Here is a 17,661-nt window from a genome sequence, read left to right as displayed (position 1 = left end):
CGCTGCAGTATCGCGGTCAATTGTGTAGGCGATCACAGGGGCAGCCTTCTTTAGGAAACAAATGAAATGAGTCAATAACATTGTAAAATAATTGTAAAAGATGTATCCAAAAAAACCTCCAAAAATATGAAAGTTTAATTTGCCCCCTTTTTCCAAAAGCAGCAAAAAATCCCATGTAGTACTGCCGCTTACGCTGTTCTCCAGACTTATAAATTGGAAAAGTATTTGTCCCATATGGCCGAGGCCCCTTTTATTGGAAAAACTTTCCTGAAAGGCGACAATCCCTTTAAAGGGTTTAAGGTTCTCTACTACAATAAAGTTAAATCTTAATGTGCCCGGGCGGTGTAAAAAGAAAATGTACAGTGATCTCTGACCGGTGTCACTCTTCTACACGGTCTACTGCACCCACCGCTGGTCCAGTGGCATTCAGTGGAGTCTGATGACCCCTGCAGCCAATCAGCGGCCACTGATTGGCTGCAGTTCCCACATTCCTTTAGGAGTGGAAGACACCTGCAGATTCTAATGGTCCTGTAGTGTCTTATCCTCGGAGTCAGAATATCCTGCTGTTTATGGCAGCCTGTGTATGCAGCCGCAGGTACAGACCGGCTAATAACGAGGCTGTCAGGAGTTTGCTCGATCAGAGCCTAAACTTACATAAGAGTGTGATAAATGTTCTGTTTTACAGAAGCAGAATTGTCGGCCAGACGGACGGGATGTGAGCGAGTTTAGGACGACCACAATAAATGTTGGTGAGTTGGTAGGTTGTAATGTGGCCGATAGGTCCGGGTACAAAAACGGCTATAATGTCACCATTACTGTTCTAATTACCTGATTGGAGCGCTGCTTTTGACAATATTAGACACTAACCAGCGGCTGCAGCAGGCAAGTCACTGGTGGCAGAACAGCAGCACTGAAGCTGGGAGGAAAGTGTCATCTTTATTCTAATCCGAGGCCTGCTAACAGGGACACTTACCTATTGAGCAGAGGACCCCTTTCATGGAGAGCCTTAAGGATATCTTTACATTGCTTGTTTTCTACACACATTTTTTAATGTTTCACCCATAAAAAAAAGTGCTGCTTAAAACATTATTACAAAACTACAGCAATTCGCAGGAGAATTACAGTTTGTTTGTTTTTTTTCCCCCTACATCATCAGTATTGTCTCATACACACATATCCTGAGAGCATGTATGATATGTAGATGGCAGTAGCAGCTTAGATTCTCCACAATTCTGAACCAGTCTTTTCTGTTTACTGGCATAAATACCGTGGAAGTCAATAATTAAAGGGACTATGAGATTTGTTGTTTTAATTTTTTAGTAGATTTTCTTACATCTTTGTCTTATAAAATACTAACAAGTAATGATTGCTAGGTGGATTGACGGCCGATGCCAAGGACTCCATGTACAGCTCCCTTCTCTTCACCCAGTGTCGGGGCTTTTTTATGGACTTCTCTTATAACTAGAGTTGAGTGAATTTTTCAATATTCGGTTCGGATTACGATCGCCGGCGAATATTGAATTTGCAATATGATCCTCGCGGCTGGGGACAGAGTCCTATAAGCATATGGAAAATGAAGACCGCAACTCACTTTTCACAGAATTCATTGTCATTTTTATTCAAACGAATGAAGCAGCAAATAACGTGACGCGTTTTGACTCTTCCTTTGGGATCATTCAGACACAAGTATTTCTCGTATGAATGCTATGCATGTTTCTTTATCGCTTCATTGGGGTACACAGGACAACCATGGGTGTATGCTGCTGCTGCTAGGAGGCTGACACTATGCAAAAAAGGAAAAGGCGTAGTTCCTCCCCGGCAGTATACACCCACCGACAGGCACCAAGGACCTCAGTTTGTGCTTAGTGTCTGTAGGAGGCGGACCTGGATCTTCAGATCCACTGCTAATCTTGATTCCTTTACAGGTTTTGTTGTTTTTATTAACGTTTTGGCTTTTCTTTTTCAGATACAGCATTCAGGGATTCAGGGTGCAATCTTTCACCCTGCCTCCCCTGGAGGGCGGCTGAGCGAGCAGTGTGGTGTCGTCCGCATCGCAGCTCTCAGACCGCCGGCAGGACATTATCCCCTGTCACCCTCCCAGGTGCTCCAGGGTCTTTATGGTGGCGGTCCTTGCCAAACAGTCCCCCTCACCCCTGTCCTAGGAGAGGGCTGAGAGGAAGACGGTGGTCACCAGCGGTGACCCTCCCCCTTGTTTTGGGGTCGAGGCCGTCTTCTGGACGAAGGATTCTGTTTCCAGCGACCCCTCTCTCATTGGGCCCCTGGTCGATCCTCTCTCCCTCTACCTGTGGAACCGGAACATGCAGGTACCAGCGCTTCAGCAGCCGCTCCCCCGCAGCAGTATTTCTCTGTCGCCCATGACGGCACCACGGAGAGAGGGGATCCGCCCACCAAGGACAGGAAACCTACAGATAAAAAGGCGGTACCACTCTCCTGCATTAGTTGGTTTCCTGTCCTTGATGGGAGACCTACGGACTTACCAGAAAGAAGATCGACGTGGTCTCAAAACCTCCCTGCTGGTCGCCCTCACATCCGCCCGCAGGGTTAGTGACATACAGGCGCTTTCAGCTAACCCCCCTTACACTCAGTTCTTAGAGGATAGGGTCATTTTAAAAATAGACCCAGCATACCTCCCGAAAGTGGCTTCCAGATTTCACATATCTCAAGAGATATCTCTCCCCTCCTTCTGTCCCCACCCTAAAAATAGGGAGGAACAAATATTACATACATTAGATGTCAGAAGATGCCTCCTGCAATACTTAGAAGCCACCAGGGAGAGTAGGGAGGATGCTTCTCTGTTTGTGTGTTTCCAGGGTCCCCGAAAGGGGAAAAAAGCCTCCAAAGCCACACTAGCGAGATGGATCTCGGACGCTATCAGCCTGTCATACTCGGCAAATGGACTGTCCACTCCAGGGGACGTCAAGGCTCACTCAACAAGAGCAGTAGCAGCCTCTTGGGCGGAGAAGGCCGGAGCTTCTGTAGACCAGATATGTAGAGCTGCTACTTGGTCATCACCTTCCACATTCTATAGGCACTATAGATTGGACCTTATCTCCTCTTCGGACCTTGCCTTCGGTAAAAGGGTTCTAGAGGCGGTGGTCCCTCCCTGAATGTACAATCTATTCAAATCTCTCCGTGGTGCCGTCATGGGCGACAGAGAAAAATATAGTTCTTACCGATAACGGTATTTCTCTGAGCCCATGACGGCACCCGTACATCCCCTCCCTTCACTTATGGGTGTGCACGTTAATATAGTGCCATAGTTTATTTTTTGATAGTTTATTTTATGATAGGCCACGCGGTATCTCAATTAAGTTAATATAAAGTAATGTTGAAACTAATAAGCTGTTCCATAGTCTCCCATCGTTCTCTAGTAAACAACTGATGCGGTACAACTGTAGGTTTCCTGTCCTTGGTGGGCGGATCCCCTCTCTCCGTGGTGCCGTCATGGGCTCAGAGAAATACCGTTTTCGGTAAGAACTATATTTTTCCCTGTCTAAATGTACAGTGCTTTCACACAGTCACGGTCATTTTTTACTTTTACTTTCACTTTCACCGCTGCGGCCGGCCACGACCCCTCCTCGGGCGCGCTTTTTCGGCGCTCTTTTCCTCCTCCACTCAGAGGGGCTTTTACATCCCGGGCACACCCTTCCCTTTCGGTGCTGCCCTATCAGGAGCCTTGGCTTATTCCTCTCAGTACAGCACCGCCCCTTCTTCTCCGCTGGCACTTCCTGCTTCAGCAGCTCCGTGCACAGGAGACATCGTGTGTTGGGGGACACGGACAACTCTGCTCTGCGGTGCGGTAGGATTGCGACGCTATATTGGCCCCTCCCTGGTATTATCCATACCACTGTAGGCCCTTTAGTCTTTTCTGTAGTATAGTGCTGCAGAATATCCTTATGTCCAACTCTTCTGTAGCCTTCCTTACCAAACCTACCATAACTCACTACGCCTGTGCTCGTTGTAAGATAAAGTGGTCTGTAGGCCAATCGTCGCCTCTCTGCCAGTCCTGCAGTCCTCCTGCCATGTCTGCCCCGCAGGAAGCGTCTGACTCTCGGGATGGGGGTGCTCCCCCTCCCCCTGAGTGGGCCGTTGCTATCTCGCAGTCGGTCTCTGATTTGACTAAGGTATCTCAGTCCCTGGTCCAGGTGCTTGAACGTCTTCCACCGCCTGCTTCAGCCACCAGCGCTCCGACCGTCTTCCATGGCGAGTCGGCCGCACCTGACCCTGAACCACAGGGAGACAAATCTGCCAGCCGCTCTAGAAAGAGGACTCTGGCTCTTCGTCTGGTTCTCCAGGTCCCTCCGCAGCGCTCAAGCTGCTCTCCTCCCAATTCCCCTCTTCGGAGGAGGACCTTGGGTCTGATGTGGATTCCCAGTCCGGTTCTGACTCCGATTCAGACCAGGCTTCTAGCATGCAGGCTGTCGTAGATAGTCTTATTTCGGCTATATCGCTAACCCTCAAACTAAAACAAGACGAGGTTTCCCCCCAGGATTCCTCTGTCTCCTTTAAGCGGGTGAAGCGTCCCTCTCGCTCCTTTCCTACCTATGAGGAGTTTGAGTCTACCCTGTCTAAACACTGGGAACATCCTGAAAAACGTTTTTCGGGTAGAAAACATCTGGACGTGCTCTATCCCTTTAGCGCTGATCTTCTCTCCAAGTGGGCTGAATCTCCAAAGGTCGATCCACCAATCTCCAGTCTTTCCTCCAAGACTGTTCTCTCCTTACCGGACGGCGCGTCGCTTAAGGACGCATCGGACAGACAAATTGAGGCGCTGGCCAAATCAGCTTTTGAGGCAACGGGTGCTTCCCTCTGCCCCAGCTTTGCTTCCACCTGGGTGGCTAAGGCCATATCTGCCTGGGCCAAGATTCTCTGCCGGGGCATTTTGGCTTCGGCCTGCCCTACCGAGCTGGCTGACCTCGCAGACCAGATTAACCACGCAGGGAAATACCTTCTCACTGCCTCCTTAGATGCAGCAGCATGTTCAGCCAGGGCAAGCAGCAACATTGTCGCTATTCGCCGCATTCTTTGGCTCAAAGCATGGAATGCAGATGCTACTTCCAAAAAGTCTCTCACCAACTTGGCGTTTCAAGGTTCCAGGCTTTTTGGCGCTCATCTGGATCAAATTATCTCAGACGCGACTGGGGGCAAGAGTACCTCTCTCCCCCAGTCCAAGCCAAAACGCTTCTTTAACCCAAAGGGTCCTCGAACATTTCGCCCCTTTCATCCTTTTGCAGCCTCAGATTCCTCTTTACAACAAGAGCGACCCGCTACCACGGGTGAACGTAGAAAACCCTCTTACAAGCCAGCTCCCATGTGGAGATCCAGGGCTCCACCTCCTAGGTCTTCCGGACCTCGTTCCAACAGATACCGTCCCAAGTGACGGGTCGCCCCCACCTGGGAGTCTTTCCAGGGTGGGAGGCAGGCTTCTTCTCTTCAAAGACACCTGGCTGTCAGCGATCAGCGACGCCTGGGTCAGAGAGATTATCACCTCCGGGTACAAGATCCAATTTTCTACCCTCCCAGAAAATCGCTTCTTTCTCTCTCGCCCCCCAAAGCAACCGTCCCATTTACCCGGCTTCAAGCCGTAACGTCTCTGGTCCCCGCCGGAGTCGTAGTTCCCGTTCCTTCCGAAGAACGTTTTTCCGGGTTCTACTCGAACCTTTTTGTAGTCCCAAAGAAGGACGGGTCTCTTCGCCCTATCCTGCATTTGAAGCTTCTGAACCGCCACGTCCGACCTCGCCACTTCAGAATGGAATCCCTGCGGTCAGTGATCGCCGCCATGGAACCCAGGGAGTTCCTCTGCTCGACATCCAAGATGCGTACCTTCATGTCCCCATCTGCGTACGGCATCAGAGATTCCTTCGGTTTGCTGTCGGGGACAATCACAAACAGTTCATGGCTCTCCCCTTCGGTTTAGCGTCTGCCCCCAGGGTCTTCACCAAAATCATGGTGGCGGTCATGGCCCTCCTTCGTTCCAGGGGAATCCTTGTTATCCCCTACCTGGATGATCTGTTGATCAAGGGGTCCTCTCGTCTAGACTGTGCCCACAGTCTCCAGGTCTCCCTGGACACCCTGACCCGTCTCGGCTGAATTATAAACCGGACCAAGTCCTCTCTGATTCAGTCCCAACGACTGTCCTTCCTGGGCACGAACTTAGCTCGGGTCTTCCTCCCAGAAGACAAGTTCTCAGTACTCCTCAAGGCGGCCCGCCTTCTCAAACGCCCAGTCCCTCAGTCACTTCGCTTCTGCATGGGAGTCCTGGGAAAGATGGTGGCCTCCATGGAGGCTGTTCCTTTCGCCCAGTTTCACACCCGCCCCTCCAACTATTCCTCCTATCCAACTGGAACAGGTCCTTGGACTCCCTGGACTGTCCCGTCCACCTTCCTCTCCAGGTCCGTCAGTCCCTATCCTGGTGGACGCTGTCCTCCTCTCTCCTGAGAGGAAGATCATTTCTTCCCCTTCAGTGGCAGGTCATCACCACCGGTGCCAGCCTTCTCGGGTGGGGAGCAGTCTTCCGACAACACACGGCTCAGGGCCTATGGACCACCTAGGAAGCTCTCCTTCCCATCAACCTTCTGGAGATCAGGGCAATCTTCCTTGCGTTAATCCGCTGGCAGTCTCTTCTGTCGAATCTTCCCGTCCGCATCCAGTCGGACAACGCCACGGCCGTGGCGTACTTAAACCACCAGGGCGGGACTCGCAGCGGCCAAGTAATGGCAGAAGTGGCAAAGATTCTTCGGTGGGCGGAACGCCACGTTCCGGCCATATCAGCCGTTCATATCCCCGGGGTCGAAAACTGGGCAGCCGACTTTCTCAGTCGCCAGGGCCTAGCAGCGGGCGAGTGGTCTCTCCACCCCGCAGTCTTCAATCAAATTTGCCTCTGCTGGGGTACGCCAGACGTCGATCTTATGGCGTCCCAGATGAACCACAAGGTCCCTCAGTTTGTCGCCAGGTCCCGGGATCCTCTTGCCGTCGGCCACGACGCCCTGGTAATTCCATGGTCCCAGTTTCAGTTTCCCTACCTGTTCCCACCCCTCCCCTTGATTCCAAGGGTGGTAAAGAAGATCAAGTTGGAAGGGATTCCAGTCATACTGATAGCGCCGGACTGGCCAAGGCGGCCGTGGTACGCCGAGCTCGTAAACAGGCTCGCGGACACTCCTTGGAGACTCCCGGATCGGCCAGACCTCCTCTCGCAGGGACCTCTCTACCACCAGAGTTCTCAGTCGCTGAGTTTAATGGCATGGCCGTTGAGGCTGCAGTCTTGAAAAACTCTGGTCTCTCTTCCCAGGTCATACAGACCATGATCAGAGCCAGAAAACCGGCTTCTTCCCGTATCTACCACAGGTACTGGAAAGCGTTCTTTCGGTGGTGCGAAACCAATGAAGTTTTTCCAATGTCCTTTTCTCTTCCGGATCTTCTCGGTTTCCTCCAGTCTGATCTCGATTCGGGCTTATCCCTCAGCACACTCAAGGGACAAGTGTCTGCTCTGTCGATTCTCTTCCAGAGTGACCTTTCCTCCATTCACCAGGTTCGGACTTTTCTACAGGGAGTTGCTCATATCGCCCCTCCTTTCCGTCCTCCCTTGGAACCTTGGGACCTTAACCTGGTCCTTGGCGCTCTTCAGGCTGCTCCCTTTGAGCCTCTTCATGATGTGCCCTTTTCCCTTCTCTCTTGGAAGGTCGCCTTCCTCATTGCCATTACATCCATCAGGAGGGTCTCCGAGTTGGCAGCCCTGTCATGTCGTTCCCCTTTCCTGATTCTTCATCAGGATAAGGTCGTTCTTCGACCGGTTCCCGAATTCCTTCCCAAGGTGGTCTCGGCTTTCCACATCAACGAAGACATTGTCCTTCCATCATTTTGCCCTTCTTCGGCTCATCCTTTGGAGAAGTCCCTTCACAAGCTTGACGTGGTCAGGGCCATTCGGGTCTATCTTTCTAGAACTGCTCCTTTCCGTCAATCCGATTCTCTCCTTGTCGTTTCTGAGGGTCGTCGGAAGGGCTTTCAAGCATCTAAATCCACCATTTCGCGCTGGATTCGCTCGGCAATTTCAGAATCGTACCGTGTTCATGAGGCACGTCCTCCTCCGGGGGTGCGAGCTCACTCCACCAGAGCTGTCGGAGCTTCTTGGGCTGTTCGCCACCAGGCCTCCGCCTTACAAGTTTGCAAGGCCGCAACCTGGTTGTCTTTGCACACGTTTACGAGGTTCTATCGGGTTCATACCCAAGCCTCGTCCGATGCAGGTCTTGGTAGGAAGGTACTGCAGGCGGCGCACCTTTTCTCATTTCCTTTCTACCCACCCTTTTCCGGGACTGCTTTTGGACGTCCCATGGTTGTCCTGTGTTCCCCAATGAAGCGATAAAGAAAGAGGGATTTTTGGTACTTACCGTAAAATCTTTCTTGGAGCCTTCATTGGGGGACACAGCACCCTCCCTACTGGTTTGGTCTGGTACCGTGTTTGGGGCCTGGAGACCCTAGTTGAGTTGGTACTTTTACTGTTATGAGTTCTGTCGCTTCTCCTACTGCTTTTTGCACTAACTGAGGTGCTTGGTGCCTGTCGGTGGGTGTATACTGCCGGGGAGGAGCTACGCCTTTTCCTTTTTTGCATAGTGTCAGCCTCCTAGCAGCAGCAGCAGCATACACCCATGGTTGTCCTGTGTCCCCCAATGAAGGCTCCAAGAAAGAGATTTTACGGTAAGTACCAAAAATCCCTCTTTTTCACAGATAGCACTTGTACCTATGATAATCTATGGGGTTGTGCACATGTCTGATCTTTTTTTTTTCTCTCCGATCAACTGCTCTGTTTAAAAAATCAGAGACGTATCTGACTTTGATCCGAATGTCAGATCAAAATGGGCCAAGGAAATTTATGGGTCCGGGAGAAAATCGGACTGTACATAGATGCCATCAGAAAAGAGAAGGTGAAGACATTTTTATTTTTGCTCCATGTACGTGAAGAAATGATGACACTCGGACCACACTCTGTTCACAATTAAGTGGTCTGCATTTCTCGTACATGAGAAAATCTGACTTCTGAATGAGCTTTGGCTGTTTTCACATAAAAGAAAGGCTCGAGTAGAGCCCAACCATATAGCCTCATATGAAACTGCCTTCATATCAATAAAAAGTACAGCGGAAGTTCTGTGAAAATCGAGTACCGGTCTTATTCTTTTAAGAACTATCGTTTGATATGTAAGTTACAAAGGCTGAAAAAAGATTGGATCTTTCGCCACCAGTTCTACATTTTCTATCACTAGGTCATTTATAACCCACAATGCTATTTGTTGTGAGAAAGGCATCCAGCCCTTTTTGAAGCCCCGATTGCCATTGCTACCTCTTGTGGTCGGACATTCCACAGTCTTGACTGCTCTAACTGGAAGGAACCTTCTCCTATTTAGCTGCCTGAATCGCCTGTCCTCCACACGTGATGAATGTCGCCTGGACTTTCTACAGTCCTTGAATGTTGAACATGTTGAAGGATTGGCTTTGTTCAAACTTGTTGCAAAAGGATAAAATTAGACCATAATATATTAATCCATTACTCGACAGTCTAAGCTTGGGTTCCAAACATTTACCGTATATCTTTGAGCTTTGACATTTGATACAGATGGTGTCTGAATGGCAGCCATAGAAGCCAGTTTTGTGAAGTTTGACCTAACCTTCGTGGGACTCTTGCCTTAAAAAAATTACAATCTATATACATACGTCCTTCAATAAGTTTTAGCACTCCTTATGTAGTAGTTCTGTCCCAGGTATTCATCTTCTGGTGGCATCTATGTAGCCAAGCAATATTTATGGACAAACCATGCAACCTTTCATGCCACCATGAGCTTCAACTTCATGAACTTGAAGGCTTAATCCATAAGTTCCCAGCATTATCTTGGATATTGGTGGAGCCAAATGGTTGATCAGGATCTGTCACCGTAGATCATGAATTCATCCCTCTCATTTATTTGTAATATTTATATGAAGCCTCTGTGGTCACTACAGCGATAGTACTTTGTGTCCTGTGTAATTTCTGGTTTATTCCTGGGCTGATGTATTTTGTCTTATTACAGGCTCCATTACCACAGCAGACGGATCAGCTCTGGTGAAGCTTGGGAACTGCACAGTAATATGCGGCATTAAAGCAGTAAGTCTTGGGAAGTGTGGAGAAGGGAGTGTTCCCTCCTCGGGGACTTGCCCCAGTTGTCAGGATGTGTAATCTGCCGCATTATTCTCACTGCTCCTCTTCGCAAGTTATTTTCCTAAGCGCTTCATAAACTTTGTGAACTCATTGGATATTATTTGTTTTTCATTTTAGGAATTTACCAGCCCCCCAACAGATGCTCCCAATAAAGGATATATTGGTCAGTAAAAGTAAAAAATGTCATATCTTCTAGACCATTGTTTTTTGTAGAAAATTGACCATGTGGACCGATATATATGTATATATACACATACATACACACATTTTGTATTTTTGTTCTGAAAAGGAGAAATGGTCAAAATAAAAAAAATAAAAAAAGCCTCAGACCTCAAATAATCAAAAAAAAAACAAGTTCATAATCATTTAGAAACAACAATACTAATGTTTTAACTCAGGAAGAGTTTAGAAATCAATAATTTGTGGAATAACCATGATTTTTACTCACAGCTTTCATGCATCTTGGCATGCTTTCCACCAGTCTTTCACACTGCTTCTGGCGCAAAAATGTAAGCAGTTCTTCTTTGTTTGATGGCTTGTGACTATCCATCATCCTTTTGATTACATTTCAGAGGTTTTCAATGGGGTTCAGGTCTGGAGATTGGGCTGCCCATGACAGGGTTTTGATGTGATGGTCTCTTCATTTTTGCCAGAGCTGTATATACATATACACTGTGATGCTGCTGTAGCACCGTACGCAGTGAAGAGGCAGTGACCCACAAAGTTCAAACCCAAAAGTCTCTTTAATGTGTTACTTCACACATAAAGGTGCATAGCATTTTATTGTACATGTCATCAAAGTTCAATACACAGTTGCATCTCGTCTCAGTGCCCATTTCATAGCACTACACATCATATGGCTTTTAGATTGCAGTCCTTAAACACGCCATATTACAGTCTCCAAATACAGCTTCACATATTGCAGGCACTGAACGCACCAGTCCTCCTCTGACTAGTTCCCATGGGTGTCCTGCACTGCTGTATCACAGACTCTTTACTCACATCCGTACACAGCCCAGGATATCCTCCGGATAGCAGCCGGGCACTATATCCACCTGTTTGCAATTGTTACACATGCCAGTCCTCTTACGGGCACAGGACATCCACCTCCGGACACAGAACTGTCCACATCCAGGACCGTTACCATGGACGACTTGCTTCGCTGTATACGCTGCGGGTGCCAGGCTATTCAGCTGCCATAGCTGCTGGCTCCGCTGGCCTGTGCTGCTTCACACACACACAGCCAGCGCTCTGCACAACATCACACACCAGACTGACACTGATGTTGCACCTAACACACCCATACCCCTTACTGCAGGGTTTTTAACAAACCTATGGCTTTCAGCCACATGAAAAACCCGGACCGGAAATCCGTGACTGCCATGCACAGCTATGGACATCCGTCTCCATGCACAACCTGGGCAGAACACATAGCGACCCCTACTTGTGACACGAGTCACTGCCTCACACTAAAAATATATACACACAAACACATTATTTTTCACAACACACAGACAGCTTAACAGTATACACACAACACATTATATGCACAACACATGGATCAGTATCTGCAACTTCTCATCAAAGTATAATGCCTTTGAAAATATGGCACAGAATACACTTTAATATGATAACGGTGTGTTAAATGGAATCTGTCACTTGAAAAACTCCATTGACCTGCAGACATGGGGATAATCTGCAGGTTAATACTATTATTAACCTGCCCTGGGCCTGCACTTAGACCCATGTGGCCGGGAGGAAATAATCTGTATTCCTACCGGCAGCGTTTCGGTTTCATTTCAGCCACTGTATCTGTGCTCCTGGCACTGACTGACAGCCGGCTGTAATGCTGATCCTGCTGTCAGTCAGTACCGGGAGCTCGGTGACTGAAACTGGAATGCTACCAGGAAGAATACAGATCATTTCCTCTTGGCAACGTAGGTCTAAGTGCAGGCACCGGGCCGGTTAATAACAGTATTAACCTGCAGATTAACCCCATGTCTGCAGGTTAATGGCGTTTTCCAGGTGACAGGTTCCCTTTAGCACACCGTTATCTTATTAAAGTGTATTCTGTGCCATATTTTCCATGGCATTATACTTTGATGAGAAGTTGCAGATAATGATCCGTACCAGGTTATACTTGGCATTGCTTACTACCACATTACTGGACCAAAAGTGGCAAAAAACTTGTATGAATCGTTTTCAGTGTGACCTGAAAGCCTAGACACACTTACCTGATTCTGCTCATTAATTTCATATATTCATGAACCTTTGATGATCCTTTCATGTTTTAATAGGTGACAGTATCACCAATTAGTTCCATTCATAGCTTTTAATGAAACCATCGTGTTTCGGGATTCGGGTGTCATTTACAAATCAAGTAACAAACCAGTAACATCCGGTCTAATCTTATTAATTGAAATATCAGATGAGAGCAATTGTACATTGGACCTAATGATTGCGAAGCTTCTATTCAGACTTACACAATTCTATTTTTAGTACCTAATGTGGATCTCACACCACTGTGTTCTTCACGGTTTCGCCCCGGACCGCCAGGAGAGGAGGCACAGGTCGCCAGTCAGTTCATAGCAGATGTCATCGAAACGTAAGACTGAATTCAGAATAGAAGGTGAAATGAACCATATTAAGTGGTGGCAGATCTGTGGTTTACCTACATGGCGGAGATATGAGGAGATATATATCTTGTGGAGTCCGCGTAGGGAAAGATAAGAGTCCAGGAGACGGCGCATAGACCCGTGAGAAGGGTAAAATGAACCACAATTCACCATCAATTTATATATTTAGTTCACAGATTATACAGAAAGAAGACCTGTGTATTGAAAGTGGCAAGGTATGGATTTTATTTTTTTTATATTGATTTATGCAACACAAAATCTTGAAATAAAGGGTAAAAGAAAACAAAAAAACAATCTTGTCCTCGTCGTTTGTCAGTTTGCTTTTCTTGTATGTTCCTGAAGCCGTGTTGCATAAAGCAGAGAACACACGGGTTAAAACCACATCTTGTCACGTAAAAAATAAGTCTTTTCACAAATCTGGTTTCGAAAAAGTATTAACCCCTTTATGACCTTTCGATTTTTTTTTTGTTTGTTTTTGAGCTTTCGTTTTTTTTCTACTCTTCTTCCCAGAGCCATAACTTTTTTCCGATCAATATATCTATATGAGGGCTTGTTTTTTTGGGGGTTGAGTTGTACTTTTGAATTACACCATTGATTTTTACAATATAGTGTACTGGAAAACGGGGGAAAAAAAAAAAAAATTCCGCTTATTTGGCCACTTTCCTAGACCTGTAGCGGTTTTAATTTTTCAGGATCTGAGGCTGGGTGAGGGCTTATTTTTTTGCGCACCAGGCTGACGTTTTTATTGATACATTTTTGGGGGTAGATACAATGTTTTGATTCCTTCTGATTGCATTTTAGTGCAATGTTGCTGCTGCTAAAAAAATGTAATTCTGGTGTTTTTGATTATTTTTTTTTTTTCTCCACACTTTTTACTGACTTCAGTAGTCCCCTTAGGAGGCTTGAGGCTGCATCTGATAGCTCGTGATATACAAAGTAGAAATCCTAATTTCCTATGAATGCCGGTCACGGGCCGGTGTTAACAGGAGATTCACAATGACAGGCACGGAGGTCATAAACACCCCCATCTGTCATGACAACCCATTGGCGCCCTGTGATCACATGATGGGCAGCGATGGGTGGGATTAATGACTCGGTTCCTGACAGCCCATGTTAAATCCCGCTGTCAGTGAACCGTTAACATGGTAGGTGGAGCACCCGTCCACCCGCAGCTGTTAACCCCTTTCTGTCATTGGACGTACTATTCGTCCATGTGGGGTGGGCCCTACTTCCCAAGGACGGAATAGTACGTCCAGAGCGATAGGCCGCGCTCACGGGGGGATCGCGGCCGGGTGTCAGCTGACTATCGCAGCTGACATCCGGCACTATGTGCCATGAGCGGTCATGGACCGCCCCCGGCACATTAACCCCCGGCACACTGTGATCAAACATGATCTCAGTGTTCCGGCGGTATAGGGAAGCATCGCGCAGGGAGGGGGCTCCCTGCGTGCTTCCCTGAGACTATCGGTACAAGGCGATGTGCTCACCTTGTACCGAGCGTCTCCTCCCTGCAGTCCCCGGATCCAAAATGGCCGCGGGGCTGCATCCGGGTCCTGCAGGGAGGTGGCTTCACAGCGCCTGCTCAGAGCAGGCGGTGGGAAACCTCCCTGCTGTGCATGTCAGATCGCTGATCTGACACCGTGCACAGCAAAGTGTCAGATCAGCGATCTTTCACTTTACTGTGATGTCCCCCCCCCTGGGGCAAAGTAAAACAGTAAAAAAAAAATAAAAATAAATCATAAATAATATATATATATATATATATATATATATATATATATATATATATATATATATATATATATATATATATATATATATATATATATATATATATATATATATATATATATATATTGTTCCAATAAATACATTCCTTTATCTAAATAAAAAAAACCAAAACAATAAAAGTACACATATTCAGTATCACCGCGTCCGTAACGTCCCGACCTATAAAACTGCTCCACTAATTAACCCCTTCAGTGAACACCGTTAAAAAAAAAAAAAAAGGCAAAAAACAACGCTTTATTATCATACCGCCGAACAAAAAGTGGAATAACACGCGATCAAAAAGACGGATATAAATAACCATGGTACCGCTGAAAACGTCATCTTGTCCCGCAAAAAAAAAAAGCCGCCATACAGCATCATCAGTAAAAAAATAAAAAAGTTAGTCCTCAGAATAAAGCGATGCAAAAATAATTATTTTTTCTATAAAATAGTTTTTATCGTATAAAAGCATCAAAACATAAAAAAATGATATAAATGAGGTATCGCTGTAATCGTACTGACCCGAAGAATAAAACTGCTTTATCCATTTTACCAAACGTGGAACGGTATAAACGCCCCCCCAAAAGAAATTCATGAATAGCTGGTTTTTGGTCATTCTGCCTCACAAAAATCGGAATAAAAAGTGATCAAAAAATGTCACGTGCCCGAAAATGTTACCAATAAAAACGTCAACTCGTCCCGCGAAAAACAAGACCTCACATGACTCTGTGGACCAAAATATGGAAAAATTATAGCTCTCAAAATGTGTAGACGCAAAAACTATTTTTTGCAATAAAAAGCGTCTTTCAGTGTGTGATGGCTGCCAATCATAAAAATCCGCTAAAAACCCACTATAAAAGTAAATCAAACCCCCCTTCATCACCCCCTTCGTTAGGGAAAAATTAAAAAATGTATTTATTTCCATTTTCCCATTAGGGTTAGGGCTAGGGTTAGAGTTGGGGCTAAAGTTAGGGTTAGGGTTTGGATTACATTTACGGTTGTGAATAGGGCTAGGGGTGTGTCAGGGATAGGGGTGTGGTTAGGGTTAGGGGTGTGTTTGGATTAGGGTTTCAATTATAATTGGGGAGTTTCCACTGTTTAGGCTCATCAGGGGCTCTCCAAACGCGACATGGCATCCGATCTCAATTCCAGCCAATTCTGCGTTGAAAAAGTAAAACGGCACTCCTTCCCTTCCGAGCTCTCCCGTGTGCCCAAACAGGGGTTTACCCCAACCTATGGGGTATCAGCGTACTCAGGACACATTGGACAACTACATTTGGGGTCCAATTTCTCCTGTTACCCTTGGGAAAATACAAAACTGGGGGCTAAAAAATAACTTTTGTGGAAAAAAATTTTTTTTTTATTTTCACGGCTCTGCGGTATAAACTGTAGTGAAACACCTGGGGGTTCAAAGTTCTCACAACACATCTAGATAAGTTCCTTGAGGGGTCTAGTTTCCAATATGGGGTCACTTGTGGGGGGTTTCTACTGTTTAGTTACATCAGGGGCTCTGCAAATGCAATGTGACGCCTGCAGACCAATCCATCTGCATTCCAAACGGCGCTCCTTCCCTTCCGAGCTCTCCCATGCGCCCAAACGGTGGTTCCCCCCACATATGGGGTATCGGCGTACTCAGGACAAATTGGACAACAACTTTTGGGGTCCAATTTCTCCTGTTACCCTTGGGAAAATACAAAACTGGGGGCTAAAAAATAATTTTTGTGGGAAAAATATTTTTGTTTTATTTTTACGGCTCTGCATTATAAACTTCTGTGAAGCACTTGGTTGGTCAAAGTGCTCACCACACATCTAGATAAGTTCCTTAAGGGGTCTACTTTCCAAAATGGTGTCACTTGTGGGGTGTTTCAATGTTTAGGCACATCAGGGGCTCTCGAAACGCAACATGGCGTCCCATTTCAATTCCAGTCAATTTTTCATTGAAAAGTCAAAAGGCGCTCCTTCCCTTCCGAGCTCTGCCATGCGCCCAAACAGTGGTTTACCCCCACATATCTGGTATCGGCGTACTCAGGACAAATTGTACAACAACTTTTGGTGTCCATTTTCTCCTGTTACCCTTGGTAAAATAAAACAAATGAGGCTGAAGTAAATTTTTTGTGAAAAAAAAGTTAAATGTTCATTATTTTTTTTTTTTAAACATTCTAAAAATTCCTGTGAAACACCTGAAGGGTTAATAAACTTCTTGAATGCAGTTTTGAGCACCTTGAGGGGTGCAGTTTTTAGAATGGTGTCACACTTGGTTATTTTTTATCATATAGACCCCTCAAAATGACTTCAAATGTGATGTGGTCCCTAAAAAAAAAATGGTGGTGTAAAAATGAGAAATTGCTGGTCAACTTTTAACCCTTATAACTCCCTAACAAAAAAAAATGTTGGTTCCAAAATTGTGCTGATGTAAAGTAGACATGTGGGAAATGTTACTTATTAAGTATTTTGTGTGACATATCTCTGTGATTTAAGGGCATAAAAATTCAAAGTTGGAAAATTGCGAAATTTTCAAAATTGTTGCCAAATTTCCATTTTTTACACAAATAAACGCAGGTAATATCAAAGAAATTTTACCACTATCATAAAGCCCAATATGTTATGAGAAAACAATATCAGAATCACCGGGATCTGTTGAAGCATTTTAGAGTTATAACCTCATAAAGGGACAGTGGTCAGAATTGTAAAAATTGGCCCGGTCATTAACGTGCAAACCACCCTTGGGGGTAAAGGGGTTAAAGGTTCTTCATGGCTGATTAAATGAGCCATCAAGTGCAGAGAAAGATGTGGGCTCGGCTTGCGATTCCACATCAAAGAAAGCAACACGATCTTTGACATTAATGTACGTCAGAGGTTGTCAAGGGTTAAAGTTATGACTCTCTGAAAAAAAAAAGATATTATACGTTTTGCATAGCCATTTTTTAACAGAGTGTGGCGTGCGAGGCTTCTGATTCATTAAGTGGCAAATGCCTTTTTATGAATCAGGAACGTCTGGCGAGTGGCATGTGCCTTCATTACAATCTTACCGCAGTCCCTGCTGGAGTAAGA

The 17,661-nt window shown here is 46.2% G+C and overlaps 1 protein-coding gene across 1 annotated transcript in view; it reads left to right on the top strand.

The window, feature by feature from the left end:
* The window catches only part of EXOSC8 (exosome component 8), a 36,008-nt gene that overhangs the window by 3,654 nt on the left and 14,693 nt on the right, over nt 1-17,661 (top strand). Inside the window, exons 3-7 of the mRNA XM_077298196.1 lie at nt 686-749; nt 10,077-10,150; nt 10,322-10,367; nt 12,704-12,809; nt 13,010-13,055. Coding sequence (XP_077154311.1) covers nt 686-749; nt 10,077-10,150; nt 10,322-10,367; nt 12,704-12,809; nt 13,010-13,055 — 336 coding nt within the window. The remainder of the gene's footprint in view (nt 1-685; nt 750-10,076; nt 10,151-10,321; nt 10,368-12,703; nt 12,810-13,009; nt 13,056-17,661) is intronic.

This window comes from Ranitomeya variabilis, chromosome 3, assembly GCF_051348905.1.
Source record: "Ranitomeya variabilis isolate aRanVar5 chromosome 3, aRanVar5.hap1, whole genome shotgun sequence".
NCBI lineage: Eukaryota > Metazoa > Chordata > Amphibia > Anura > Dendrobatidae > Ranitomeya > Ranitomeya variabilis.
Note: the sequence above shows the minus strand (reverse complement) of the source record. Positions and strands in the feature narration are given on the sequence as shown.